The 14043-nt window shown below is 41.4% G+C and overlaps 3 protein-coding genes across 4 annotated transcripts in view; 1 reads left to right on the forward strand and 2 right to left on the reverse strand.

Moving 5' to 3' along the window:
• Positions 1-1077: 1077 nt before the first annotated feature.
• smad9 (SMAD family member 9) lies at positions 1078-3176 on the forward strand (the record flags this gene model as incomplete). The annotated part of the gene is given in 2 exon segments (XM_030362374.1): positions 1078-1122; positions 2511-3176. Coding segments are annotated over 2 exon segments (189 nt in total), but the record flags the coding sequence as incomplete, so codon positions are not given.
• A 934-nt stretch (positions 3177-4110) lies between these two features.
• Positions 4111-6245, reverse strand: rfxap (regulatory factor X-associated protein). The gene is made up of 3 exons (XM_030362306.1): positions 5479-6245; positions 5169-5279; positions 4111-4921 (listed from the first exon to the last, which is right to left on the reverse strand). The coding sequence occupies exons 1-3, from the start codon at positions 5908-5910 to the stop codon at positions 4817-4819; spliced, it is 648 nt and encodes a 215-aa protein (XP_030218166.1). The 5' UTR covers positions 5911-6245; the 3' UTR covers positions 4111-4816.
• A 6397-nt stretch (positions 6246-12642) lies between these two features.
• Positions 12643-14043, reverse strand: part of dclk1a (doublecortin-like kinase 1a) — a gene marked incomplete at its 5' end in the record, with an annotated part of 43125 nt that continues 41724 nt past the window's right edge. For both annotated transcript variants that reach the window (XM_030361989.1, XM_030361988.1), the window contains 2 exon segments: positions 12643-12818; positions 13728-13801. In XM_030361989.1, the coding sequence (XP_030217849.1) occupies positions 12761-12818; positions 13728-13801 (132 nt within the window).

Here is a 14043-nt window from a genome sequence, read left to right on the forward strand (position 1 = left end):
ACAGTCAAGACTTTACCGTTTTGAATTTACTGTCTCACAAATGATCTTTTGTGGGTCTTATTTTTATCTTTTCAAGGTCTGGTTTATTTAGTTAATCCCTTTATCACAGTTGCAGCCCTAAGGGGCTTCGAAGTCCCACAATCAGATGAGATTTTAAGACGCCAAATTACTTTGAAAATCCACCACAGACTCTGTCGGGAAGGACAGAGAACTTAAACCACAGACTAACTACTGTATTCCAAAAAAGCAGAGAACGGGTTACTTTATTTGGAATAATTGTACTGCTCTGTGCCCTTATCAATCCTCAAACACAGCTGAAAAAACTATCTTTCTTGTTTTAATTCCAATCAACTTTGTAATAATTCCCTGAGCAATAATTATATTTATAATAAATCCATTAAACTTTAACTTTATAATAACCCCATTCAACTTTAACATTGTAATAACTCCATTCAGCTTCAACTTTATAATAAATCCATTCAACTTTAATTTTATAGTAACTTCATTCAACTTTAACTTGTTAACAACTCCATTCAGCTTCAACTTTATAAAAAATCCATTCAACTTTCACTTTATAATAACTTCATTCAGCTTGGACTTTATATTAACTTCATTCAACTTTAACTTTGTAACAACTCCATTCAGCTTCAACTTTATAATAAATCCATTTAACTTTAACTTCATAGTAACTTCATTCAACTTTAACTTTGTAACATCTCCATTCAGCTTCAACTTTATAATAAATCCATTCAACTCTAACTTTATAATAACTTCATTCATCTTTAACTTTGTAATAACCCGATTCAGCGTCGCCCTCCTGTCATCCTTCCCCTCTCACGCTTTCTACTCCCTGGTTGCCGGGCAGGTTTGCACCTGTACTACGTCGGCGGGGAGGTGTACGCAGAGTGCCTGAGTGACAGCAGCATCTTCGTCCAGAGCCGCAACTGCAACTTCCAGCACGGCTTCCACGCCACCACGGTGTGCAAGATCCCCAGCGGCTGCAGCCTGAAGATCTTCAACAACCAGCTGTTCGCCCAGCTGCTCTCGCAGTCCGTCAACCACGGCTTCGAGGTGGTGTACGAGCTCACCAAGATGTGCACCATACGCATGAGCTTCGTCAAGGTAACGCCGCAGAACGCTGCCCAGCCTCACAGCCACATTCTCTACCTTAAACCAATTACTTTACAGCGATAGTGTAATGGGATTTACGCGTTATTGTTTCCTCAAGAGCTACGTAAAAACATTTATATATATGTAAATATTTATAGATAATATATTTATGTACACATTATTTTATATATATTATTTTATATATATATACAAATTATATATTTATATCTATATAAATATTAGAGCTGTCAGTTAAACGCGTTATTAACGGCGTTAACGCAAACCAAAATTAAAGGCGTTAAAAAATTTATCGCGCGATTAACGCAATTACTTTATAAAAAAAAAAAAAAAAAATTTTTTTTTTTTTTTTTTCTTTGGCTCAAAACAAAGAAGCAGTAGCCTGACTGCTATGTTCAAATGACATTTGTTCAAAGCAGTCGTTTAATTGCACTATAGGCTCTTTTTTTGTATCGTCCTGTTTTGATCAGTGTATATGCCAATGTTGTTATCAATAAAAAATCATTTGCACAAGGCAAGCCGATGCACTTCACCATGTTGATAAGAGAATTAAAATGAGAAGAATTATGGGACAAAAAAATCAAGGGATATTTAGCATAGAAAAAGAATTTGCGATTAATCGCGATTAATTAGAGTTAACTATGACATTAATGCGATTAATCACGATTAAATATTTTAATCGCTTGACAGCTCTAATAAATATACGTATACGTTTTGTGAAAGCCTCATACAGCCGTAATATTTCTACTACCAACGGCCCATGAGCTAGGCCTCCAGAGAAACAGCTAATCCAAATCACAAGTGATGGTTATGATATTCCACAACACAAATTGACCCATAACTTGAGGATAATGTGAATGAATAGCAGCCAAGTGAAAAAAGCGAGAACTTGAGAAAAAGGAGACATTTTTTAATCGCCAACTTTTGTAGATTGTAAATGTAAACTTCTAATCTGTGCAATAGGAGCCGGTTAATAATGTTCCTGAGAACAATGGGGAAACTGAATCCCTTGCTCAACTAGGGAAACACAACGTCCTGCTACCAAGTCTATTACTGCGCTGATGCTCCGTATCTACTATCGGTCCGCCAACATCCTCGATATCATACAGGGCTAATTACAAGTTAATCCTGTAGCTTTCTGATTCAATTTCCTCAATGAGCCTCTTGCAGTAACGTAATACACTTTTATCACTGCCCTGGATTCTGGTCCAAGGATGGGAGCCTGCCAAAACAGACCACACCTGCACATAGGACCTACATAGAACCTGATGCACTCATGCACAACACACAAATTCACCAGACACATGTGGTCAAATCCGCCTTTAACTGCTTATCCTTAAACCGTCATCGTTATATTATATATTTAATCTGTTTTGTTTCAGGGCTGGGGTGCGGAATACCACCGCCAGGACGTCACTAGCACCCCCTGCTGGATTGAAGTGCACCTGCACGGCCCCCTGCAATGGCTTGATAAGGTCCTGACTCAGATGGGCTCCCCTCATAACCCCATATCTTCCGTGTCATAACACACCAACACACTCATACACACAGGTAAACACACACGTAAGATGTGTCTGAAATGGCTTCATGGTTTTTGGTTAACCAGTGTCCCAGTACCAATATCAAATTTGGTGTCGATTGTAGGGCATTTGAAATATCCCATGATGCACACCGATGTGATTTGGTGAACACCTGAGCTCCCTAGTTAAAGGTGAATAGTGAACATTGGTGCTTCAGGTCAGACGTATGAAAGTGTTGGTAAAAGAGACAAGGTTTGATATGCAATTGTGACGTGTATCTTAGTACTACTATTCCATTCTGAATGGGCCGCTTCTCTCATTTCACAGTAGGACTGTTCTTTCATTTCAACAGCAGTATGTTACAGTGTGTGTGCTTCTTCTCGTTTGCTCTCGTTTGTACTGAATGCACTCCGAGACAAAGAAATGGGATAACATGTTGGTACGAGGTCTGTTCAACTGTTTGTATGTGAACTTGTGTATGATATACTATTTGAATATGTATAAAATACATGAACCGATTGCTTTTTACTTGTCTTGTCTTGATCCTATTTTCAAAGATAGGCAGAGATATACAGTATATAAATTAGGGCCCGACCGATTAATCGGCCGATTATAGCCTTTTTGAAAATAATCGGCATCGGCCAAAAAGACGCCGATTACAACCGATTATTTATTTATTTATTATTTTTTTTATGTTATTGCGCTTAGTATCCTGCAGATTGCGCTCCTACTCGCCTTGCTAACTAACAACTTTAGCTGGAGTAAAAAAAAGGAGATTGAATTTTACCGTACAACATGAAAGCACGCTCGCTCAGGCAGCTGCGCGCTCACCTCACCAATGTACACAAGACGCGTTGTTTGAGCATGTTTTGCCTGTTTTTGTTTAGGTCCCAGGCCATGTTAATTTGTTATACTGTAGACTCTAACGGTGAGACCACTTCTCAGCACGCACGTGTTAGTCACTGCTCACGAGCGCAGCACATTGGGAGTTAGTTATTTATTTTACATTTTACATTACTCATTTTTGACTGTAAATGTATTCTAAAACACTCAAAGGTTCTGCATTCAATTCACATATTCGTCAAAAGTGTTTAAAGTATATTTAAGGTATCAAAAACTATGTTTTATATGCTTTATTTTTATTTTTTTATTTTTTTAATCAGCCGATTAAATCGTAATCGTAATTTTTCTCTGAAAATAATCGGCATCAGCATCGGCACTCAAAAATCAATATCGGTCGGGCCCTAATATAAATACGTATCTACACACATTATCGGCTCATAGAATAGAGCGTCTTCCGGCAGAGGGACGTGGCCTCAGCAAAAATGGAAACATGATATTTGTGCGTTTTGATCAGTGTATAATCCCAACAAACTAAGAATATTGTTACCTTATAATGAGACCTCTTCCATGGAGCCATTTTCCTATGGTAGCTCAGAAAGGACATGGCTCTGGCAAGGACTTCTGTTCAATGAACAATCATAATCGCTAACTTTATTGTAAGCAAAGAACTATAGTGTAACTCCTACTACCGTTACTACTACAGCTAGTAACATTACTACTACTATCTTCCAGTTTTGACAGTCTTACAGTTTAGCTTCCAGCTTTGACACAATGTATTTCAGCACTTTGCTACTTTCAGGTAATGCAATTCAGCTTCAGTCAGTTTTCGATGTCAGCTTCCAGGTTTTTCACGCACGACAGGCATGATGGATTCACACAACCCGACAGAATCACCGAAGGGAGGCCCTGATTGGTCAGAAATTAGCTGGGGGCTGGCCTAAAATCGGGAGACAGGCATGCCAAATTACACACAAACAATAACTTAGATCTCAATTTAAATACCACACCTTTTAATAACAGATTCTTGGATGGAAAATATTTGCACCACACACAAAACATATTAAACGCTCAAAATAAATAATTGGCTTACTGCCTGGCAAAAAAACTAACACATGTAACGGTAATCTGTAGAATTCCCAAAGTCCGTCAAAGTCGATATCATGACAAGCACCGAATCCAAGGGATGACAGGACAGTTGGGAAAACCTGGAACGTCACTTGCTGTGGTCACTCCCAAAATCCAAGGAAATCCCACCTGTGATGGCTAGCAACCATGGACAACCAGCTGTGATTGGCTAGCACGCCGGGCAATCCAGCTGTGATTGTCTAGCAACCCGGGAAGTCCGGCTGTGATTGGCTGCGGCTTTGGGTGATCAGGAGCCTCTGCTGTTGCTGAAGGAAGCTGATGACCTCCGGGCTCCTGAGTAACGACTAGTAGCACACACACACACACACACACACACACACAGACACACACAAAATCTGTCAGAAGTGCTTCTCCTAGCACTCCGTTGATGAAAGACCAACATAAATCTATGAATCTATCTTATATGGTAAACGGAGAAACAGAAAACTATTTACGTGACTGTTGCCATAGTTAAAGAATAACAAACTAAACACCATGACAAGGAAGAGCCATAATATGCTTTGATGTCCCGATTTAGTCGCGGTGACGTACCAGTCTCTTTTGGTTGAGCACCTGCTCTATCAGGGAGGGTCTGGCAGGCCGGTCCCCTATGGTGCCAAGGCGCTGCTTGTTCACGGACACAGGCCTCTCCTCCGCCGTCTCCTGCACACACACACACACACACACACACACACACACACACACACACACACACACACACACACGCACACAGACACACAAACACAAAGTGTTTGTGACTCAATGGGACCATGTCTCAACTAACCGAATAGTGGTCATGTACGGATGTTAATAGCTTTAATCACAGGGGTGTATTGGCATGAAACGCTACCCACACACTCACATCAAGTTTCCCACTCGACAGGGCCTGGTCACTCTTCTTCTTCTTGTACTTGTCTTTGTACATCTTGTTGCGGTGCTTTTTGCACATCCAGGGCTTCCTCTGCTTGGCTACCTGCGTGGTGGTCTCGGTGCAGCCCTCGTAGGTGCACTGCTTGGGGGCGTTGTCGCCCTCCGACGCGTCCTCGTCGTTGAGCTCCTCAGGGCTGGCGGCGCTGTCACGGGGGTCCGAGGAGTCCAGCATGTCGGCCTCCTCGTCCGCATCGTCCATTTCGTACGAGAACATGTTGTTGTCCGACTCCAGGGGCGTGATCACGTTCCTGCTGTCCACCACGCCGCTCTTGTTCACGTAGTACCGCTGTCCGTCCTTGGTGAGCAGCAGGGTCGACTCTTTGTCTTTAATGCCGCCCGCCGCCGAGCTGTCGTCTTCGCTCATGTTTGCGGATTCCAGATCAAGCTGTTTTCTGAGCTCCTTGGGATATTTATAATGTAAATAGGCTGTGTCAGTCTGTCCACGGTGTCAGCGTTATCTAGTGATCCGTGGCTGACGCGTGTTCGCTCGTAGTAGCGTGTGGTTGGATCCCGTAGCTCAGCACAGGGACCGACGCGCTCTGAGCGTACTCAAGCGTATTAGATGAATTAGGGATGCGACCCGAGCATTGTTTCATCAGCTCTTTATCAACACGGGTCGGTGTTGTCTGCAGCGCATCGCAGCCTTCAGCAGCCCCGGACGGCTCGTATGATAACAAGGCTGTTCTTCTTCGGCGCAAGTATGGAGTTCCGTGTCGCTATTCCTTACGCACGCTGCCCCCTAGCGGCGGGACAGAAAAGTGGTGAAATTGAGTGCGCTTGGAACCAGAGCCATTATAGAGAAGGTCCCTTTAGGTTACTTTCTTTTTGGTTTCCTGTTACCCCCTATGTTTTATTCGATACATTTCGACAGTGTTACCCCTTATGGGTTTTTCATGACGACAGATAAAAAACGACAGTGTTACCCTTTACGTTTCATTTGATAAAAACAACAGTGCTACCCCATTATGTTTTTTTCCCATGATGACTGATTGTGTTGCCCCTTATATTTTATTTGACAAGGACAACAGTGTTACCCTTTATGTTTTTTTTCATGACGATCAATAAAAAACAACAGTGTTAACCCTTGTGTTTTTTTTCATGACGACCAATAAAAAACGACAGTGTTAGCCCTTTGTGTTTTTTTTCATGACGACCAAAGAAAAACAACAGTGTTACCCCCTATGTTTTATTTGAAAAATATCGACAGTGTTACCCCTTATGTTTATTTCATGATGGCCGATAAAAAACGACAGTTTTACCCCTTATGTTTTTTTTCATGACGACCAATAAAAAACAACAGTGTTACCCCTTATGTTTTTTTTCATGATGACCAATAAAAAACAACATTGTTACCCCTTATGTTTTTTTTCATGACGACCAATAAAAAACAAGTTATGTTTTTTTTCATGACGACCAATAAAAAACAACAGTGTTACCCCTTATGTTTTTTTTCATGATGACCAATAAAAAACAACATTGTTACCCCTTATGTTTTTTTTCATGATGACCAATAAAAAACAAGTTATGTTTTTTTTCATGACGACCAATAAAAAACAACAGTGTTACCCCTTAAGTTTTTTTTCATGATGACCAATAAAAAACAACAGTGTTACCCCTTATGGTTTTTTTCATGACGACCAAAGAAAAACGACAGTGTCACCCCTCATGTTTCATTTGATAAAAACGACAGTGTTACCCGCTATGTTTTAATTGATAAATATCGACAGTGTTACCCCTTATGTTTTTTTCATGACGACCAATAAAAAACAACAGTGTTGCCCCTTATGTTTTTTTTCATGACGACCAATAAAAAACAACAGTGTTACCCCTTATGTTTTTTTCATGATGACTAATAAAAAACAACAGTGTTACCCCTTAAGTTTTTTTTCATGATGACCAATAAAAAACAACAGTGTTACCCCTTATGGTTTTTTTCATGACGACCAAAGAAAAACGACAGTGTCACCCCTCATGTTTCATTTGATAAAAACGACAGTGTTACCCGCTATGTTTTAATTGATAAATATCGACAGTGTTACCCCTTATGTTTTTTTTCATGACGACCAATAAAAAACAACAGTTATGTTTTTTTTCACGATGACCAATAAAAAACAACAGTGTTACCCCTTATGTTTTTTTTCCCATGATGACTGATTGTGTTGCCCCTTATATTTTATTTGACAAGGACAACAGTGTTACCCTTTATGTTTTTTTTCATGACGATCAATAAAAAACAACAGTGTTAACCCTTGTGTTTTTTTTCATAACGACCAATAAAAAACGACAGTGTTAGCCCTCTGTGTTTTTTTTTTCATGACGACCAAAGAAAAACAACGGTGTTGCCCCCTATGTTTTATTTGAAAAAAATCGACAGTGTTACCCCTTATGTTTATTTCATGATGGCCGATAAAAAACGACAGATTTACCCCTTATGTTTTTTTTCATGACGACCAATAAAAAAACAACAGTTATTATGGTTTTTTTCATGACGACCAATAAAAAACAACAGTGTTACCCCTCATGTTTCATTTGATAAAAACGACAGTGTTACCCGCTATGTTTTAATTGATAAATATCGACAGTGTTACCCCTTATGTTTTTTTTCATGACGACCAATAAAAAACAACAGTTATGTTTTTTTTCATGATGACCAATAAAAAACAACAGTGTTACCCCTTATGTTTTTTTTCATGACGACCAATAAAAAACAACAGTGTTACCCCTTATGTTTTTTTTCATGACGACCAATAAAAAACAACAGTTATGTTTTTTTTCATGACGACCAATAAAAAACAACAGTGTTACCCCTTATGTTGTTTTTCATGACGATAAAAAAACAACAGTGTTACCCCTTATGTTGGTTTTTTTCATGACGACCAATAAAAAACAACAGTGTTACCCCTTATGTTGTTTTTCATGACGATAAAAAAACAACAGTGTTACCCCTTATGTTTTTTTTCATGACGACCAATAAAAAACAACAGTGTTACCCCTTATGTTTTTTTTCATGATGACCAATAAAAAACAACAGTGTTACCCCTTATGTTTTTTTTCATGACGACCAATAAAAAACAACAGTGTTACCCCTTATGTTTTTTTTCATGATGATCAATAAAAAACAACAGTGTTACCCCTTATGTTTTTTTCATGACGACCAATAAAAAACGACAGTGTTACCCCTTGTGGTTTTTTTCATGACGACCAAAGAAAAACAACAGTGTTACCCCCTATGTTTTATTTGATAAATATCGACAGTGTTATCCCTTATGTTCATTTCATGACGGCTGATAAAAAAACGACAGAGTTACCTCTCATGTTTTTTCCATGTTGACCAATAAAATCGACAGTGGTACCCCTGTCGACGTTTTTGCTGGGATCCGAACCTGAGCTGTTAGAGTGGTAACCTCCTAACTTACCAATGCACCATCAAGACACTGAATAAAGTCAACACAATGGTAATACTGGACTTTATAATTCGCATGAAATAGAGATAAGAGTCTACCAACAGAGGACATCAACCTGACTTGAACCCCGGTCACCAGGGGGTGAGCTCACAGCTCTCTCCACTTCCCACTGAGAATTGTGATTTAAATATGTCTGTGGTTATATATGACAATAGACATGATAGCATTACGTTTCAAATTAAAGATATTGTGTTTTCCACAGAAATTGAGCCGCGGTCACCAGTGGGTTAGGCAGAGTGCACTCCACTGCACCACTGAGGCGATGACATTACACAATAATCAATCATCAATAAAGAGGATATGCATGACATTAAAATGTATGTGTGTATTTCTATTATTTCCCTTATGTTTTTTTTCATGACGACCAATCAAAAACGACAGTGTTACCCCTTATGGTTTTTTCATGACGACTGATAAAAAACAACAGTGTTTCCCCTTATATTTTATTTGACAAAGACAACAGTGTTACCCCATATGTTTTTTTTCATGACGACCAATAAAAAACAACAGTGTTACCCCTTATGTTTTTTTTCATGACGACCAATAAAAAACAACAGTGTTACCCCTTATGTTTTTTTTCATGACGATCAATAAAAAATGACAGTGTTACCCCTTATGTTTCATTTGATAAAAAATACAGTGTTACCCGTTGCGTTTTTTTTCATGACGACCGATAAAAAACAACAGTGTCACCCCCTATGTTTTATTTGATAAATATCGACAGTGTTACCCCCTATGTTTTATTCAGTTTTCTGAACCAATCAATACTTCTTCTTTTTTTGCATGCTTTTATCATGCAACATGATTTTTCATTAAATTATTGACATCCACCCTTTTCATGATATTTATGATATTATCATTTCATTTTATTTAGAACATTGTCTGTGTAGGCTGACGTAGGCTATGACGCAAAACGCAGAACTGTCCGTATAGCTGAATATGGTACTATGCTGATTTTACATAAGCATGTTGGTGTTCAACATCTGTTGTAGTGAACATTCTAAAACTGGTGTAAAATATTGCTGCCATATTAATAGACACGTTGAATATTATCGTTTTGATTCTGGAATCCCGCACGTAAACTGGTTGGCAAAAAAAAGAGCAAAGACGGACGGTTCACTTGACGGAGAAACCGTCACTTTCCTCATATCAGACAACTCGTAACTCTGGATGAAAATGAAGGCTTTCTTTTATTGTCACTATCCTTTGTAAACCTTTAGAAATAACCTCCTGAATCCTTGTTATAACGCTGTGTATAATCCCGGACCGCAACAGCTTGTCTGCATGTTGTTAGTGTGTGAAATTCAGCCCAGTATCAGCCGAGTTGACTCTAATTTTCACATTGTTTACTTGCTAACGTTTGTGAATAACAGTGGCTAGTTGGCAGAACTCTTTTTACACACCAGTAGAGTGTTTATCAGGAGCGGAGCCCTGAATGTGACGTCACCCGTCATCTCGTCTCTGTAAACAATGGATGTTGCGCAGCATTTATTATGGCGTCATTATATAGACTCTCTCGACACCCCCCCCCCTCGGACTGACTTCCCGCGTCCCTGTTTCCCTCAATGCTTTTCTCTTTTCTCGATTTATTTTTCTTCGTGATCTCTCCATCTTTTGTTGCGTCTATCTTCTTCATATTAATATGCATGCTATATGTTATGTGTAGGATAGAGATGTGAAATGTATTGTAAATAATAACCAGTGGCTTTGCGTTGTTATACAGTTTTTTTATTAGGAATATTTTTGCTAGACCATTTGAACAGATACATGTATTAATATTGCAATGGATTCTAATGCTGTAGCACATTAGTGAGCACAAGTTTAAAAAAAAATCCACATTTGTGCTTTAGCGTGTCAATTTCATCAGCATGATTATTCCTATGTAATAAGCTGGACATTATGGAACACATATTTTATATCTGTTCTGAACTGTAAGGGCTCCTCATGAAATGTTATGAAAAGAGCTATAAATAATAGCTCATTGCTTTGTATCGGTTGATGCAGACCGGTTCTTTTCTTTCCTTTGCGGAGTCCGGCGAAGATTGAACGATAATGGATTGATAACTATTAAAAAAATTGAAGGTATGTTATTTACAAAACGTACAAACTATAATACCACTAAAGCTTATAAGAGTAGGCTACTGTATTCACTGTGTGATGAACACTGTCGACCATCTGTCTGTCATGCTTGTGATGAAGATGACACAGTACGATGGACATGATTCATATCCTCTTGTTTTTTCATTGGGATGTTTTTGAAATGTTTTTCAGATGGTAATGATAAACCACCTAAGTAGTTTATGAGAAGTTTATCACAGCTGCATCCAGTCATCAGCTAGTTTCAGCTAAAAATCAGCATTTAAATCTGGATAAAGATCACAAAACACAATATTGTGTTTACGCAAATATGATAAGATCATATTCACTGTTGGGGTTAAAAATCACAAAGGTAATGAAACATTGATGAGTTTGCTACAAGCACTTGCTATTACTGTTAGATTCAAGTTGTTAATTCAAGTTAACATTTACCGCTTCATAAGAATACCCCGGAGCACCCAAATCAACCATTATTATGAAAATAGTGGTTTGTGCAAAACATGAAGGGCACTCAAACCTTAGACGGAGGGCATCGTTTACAAGGTAATGGTGCAGCATGACATTGTTGAATCCTCAAATCGATTGAGCAATAAAAATACATTTGCACACTTTTTTTTTTATATATACTTCTGTCACCGTTTGATTTTACGCTGATCGGGCGCTGGGGGGTGGGGGGGGGGGGGGGGGGGGGGGGGTGAGGGGGGAGGCCAGCACATCCTAAAGACACCAACGAGATCTACGTCTACACAGTTGTATTTTGTCATCGCCTCCATTTCACTGGAGGTCCTCTGCCGAGTCCACGCACAAAAAAAACATCTTCTTTTATGAAAAAAAGGCAAATACAGTACATACTAATAAAAATTACGTGAGAAAGGTAAAGAGATAAATAAGGTTCAATAAAAACATGAACGCTTTTGTCCGTCGCGCGTACCCTTATTGCCTTGTGGAGCATCTTCGTCGTCTTCATCCTCATCATCGTCACGCCGGAAAGGCGTCTGAGTGCCGCGCTCCGATCATCACAGAGAGGGGGGGCCCCTCTCGCGCTCCCGGAGCTCCGGAACGTCTGCTCGGATGAGGGGAACGCTGAAGACCCGTGGTCGCCACACCCCCTCCCGCCACACATCGTCTGTATTATATATTTAGATTTTTCTCTTTTTTTTTATGCCGTTTTTTTTTCTTTTCTTTTTTTTACATTCCCCTCTTGTCTTTACGTTCTTTTTCGTTGCCAGCCCTCCACCTCCTCGTTCGGCCATCCTCGCTTCTCTGTAATGTCTCTCTACAATGTCTCTTCCCCCGCTGTCCCCCGCCCCTCCTCACCCCTCCTCACCCCCCCTCACCCCCCTCCTTCTGGAGGGGCAGACGAGGACCGACGTCTCTCCTCCCCCCTCCCCCCTCCCCCCTCCCCCCTCCCCAAACAGAAAAGAGAGGAGAGGCCGGGACGGCGAGGGGGCCCCGGGCTCCAGAAGGGACCCCTGGGGGGAGAGGGCGGGGCCGGCCCGGCTGGCGGGGTCGGAGGGGGGTGGAGGGGGGGCCCGAGGGCAGGAGACCCCGGGCTGTGATTGGGCGGTGCGTCCCTGGTCGTGGGGGTGCTGGGAGTGGGCGTGGTCGCGGTGGTCGCGGTGGTCGGCGTGGCGTTCTGCGGCAGCGGCGGGATCACATTCGGGTGGCGTCTTCGTCGGAGAACCGGCCCCTCCTGATCAAGAGCGGGGGCCTTGGGGGGAGGGGGGGGGGGGAGGAGGAGGAAATGACATCATGAGTCATGGATCCTTCACAGCAGGAGGAACTCCACAGGTTCAAGACCCGTTGATTAGTCCAACCTGACCTTTCTGCATGACGGCAGGAAGGAAGCAGTTCACAATTTGACGAACGTGACAATGACAACGTAACAATAAAGTGAATCATCCTCGATCCTCTTGAGGGAATGGGGCAGGAACGGCAACGAAGGAACCGACCATTTCCATGAAATTTATGTATATTGATTTGTTTTTACACCAATGTTCAGTAAATGTAGAGGGAATTCAGGTTCTCAACAAACGTTTGCATGCGGATGGATTTTATGCCCTTGACCGACCAAGAACTACAACTATTGATTAGAAATCCGCAGTCTGGTGGACATCGGTCGAACTTTGTACGTTATTTATGAATCGTAACACTTCCAACCTACATGTATAAATGTTTGGCAGACATTTTGCACACCAATGGGGGACCTTTTCACTGGTCGCCAAAAGGTTGCTGAGTGACCAATCACTGATCGGCAACCTATTGCATTCAACGTCAGAAGAGGGAGACATGACAGAGGTCAGGCAGGACAACACAGAGGGACAGACAAAGGGACATGGGGGCGGGGCTACTGATGGAACATCTGCCCTTCTCTGGGGAGACGAAAGGAGGAAAGGCATAAAGCCAGGATATGGGGATGCCTCAGCCAATCAGAGTGCATGAAGGACATCAAAGCACGCACGGACGCAAGAGCCAATCAAAGCGCAGCGCACACAGGCTGAAAGGAGGGGGGGGGGGTGAAGGGGGGGGGTGTTCATCCAGCAGAAGACATCAACAATCCCTTTCATCTATTTATTGTGTGTGACCGGTGAGGTCCCGTCGCTATGGAAACCGGGCCTACCTCATCCAGTACATGGCCGGGTGCTGGTAGAAGTCCAAGGAGCCGGATCTCTGCATGGAGAAGCTGCCGTCCAGCTGAACACAAAGAGAGAAGGCAGCAGCACATCAACCCACAGATAGCAGCACACTCTGGGCCCCGGCGGAGCCTGCAGGGAACAGGCAGCCTCTTTACGGCGTCCTCCTGTAATTACAGGGGCCCCGGCCCCGGCCCCGCCGCCAGAGCCGCCGAGACACTCACAGTAAATACAAAACACAGGTATAAAGTGCGAGAATCCTTCGAGGACATACAATCGATAAAATAAGCAAAGTTAAGCGCT

The sequence above is a fragment of the Gadus morhua genome, chromosome 7 (genome assembly GCF_902167405.1).
Source record: "Gadus morhua chromosome 7, gadMor3.0, whole genome shotgun sequence".
Taxonomy (NCBI): Eukaryota; Metazoa; Chordata; class Actinopteri; order Gadiformes; family Gadidae; genus Gadus; species Gadus morhua.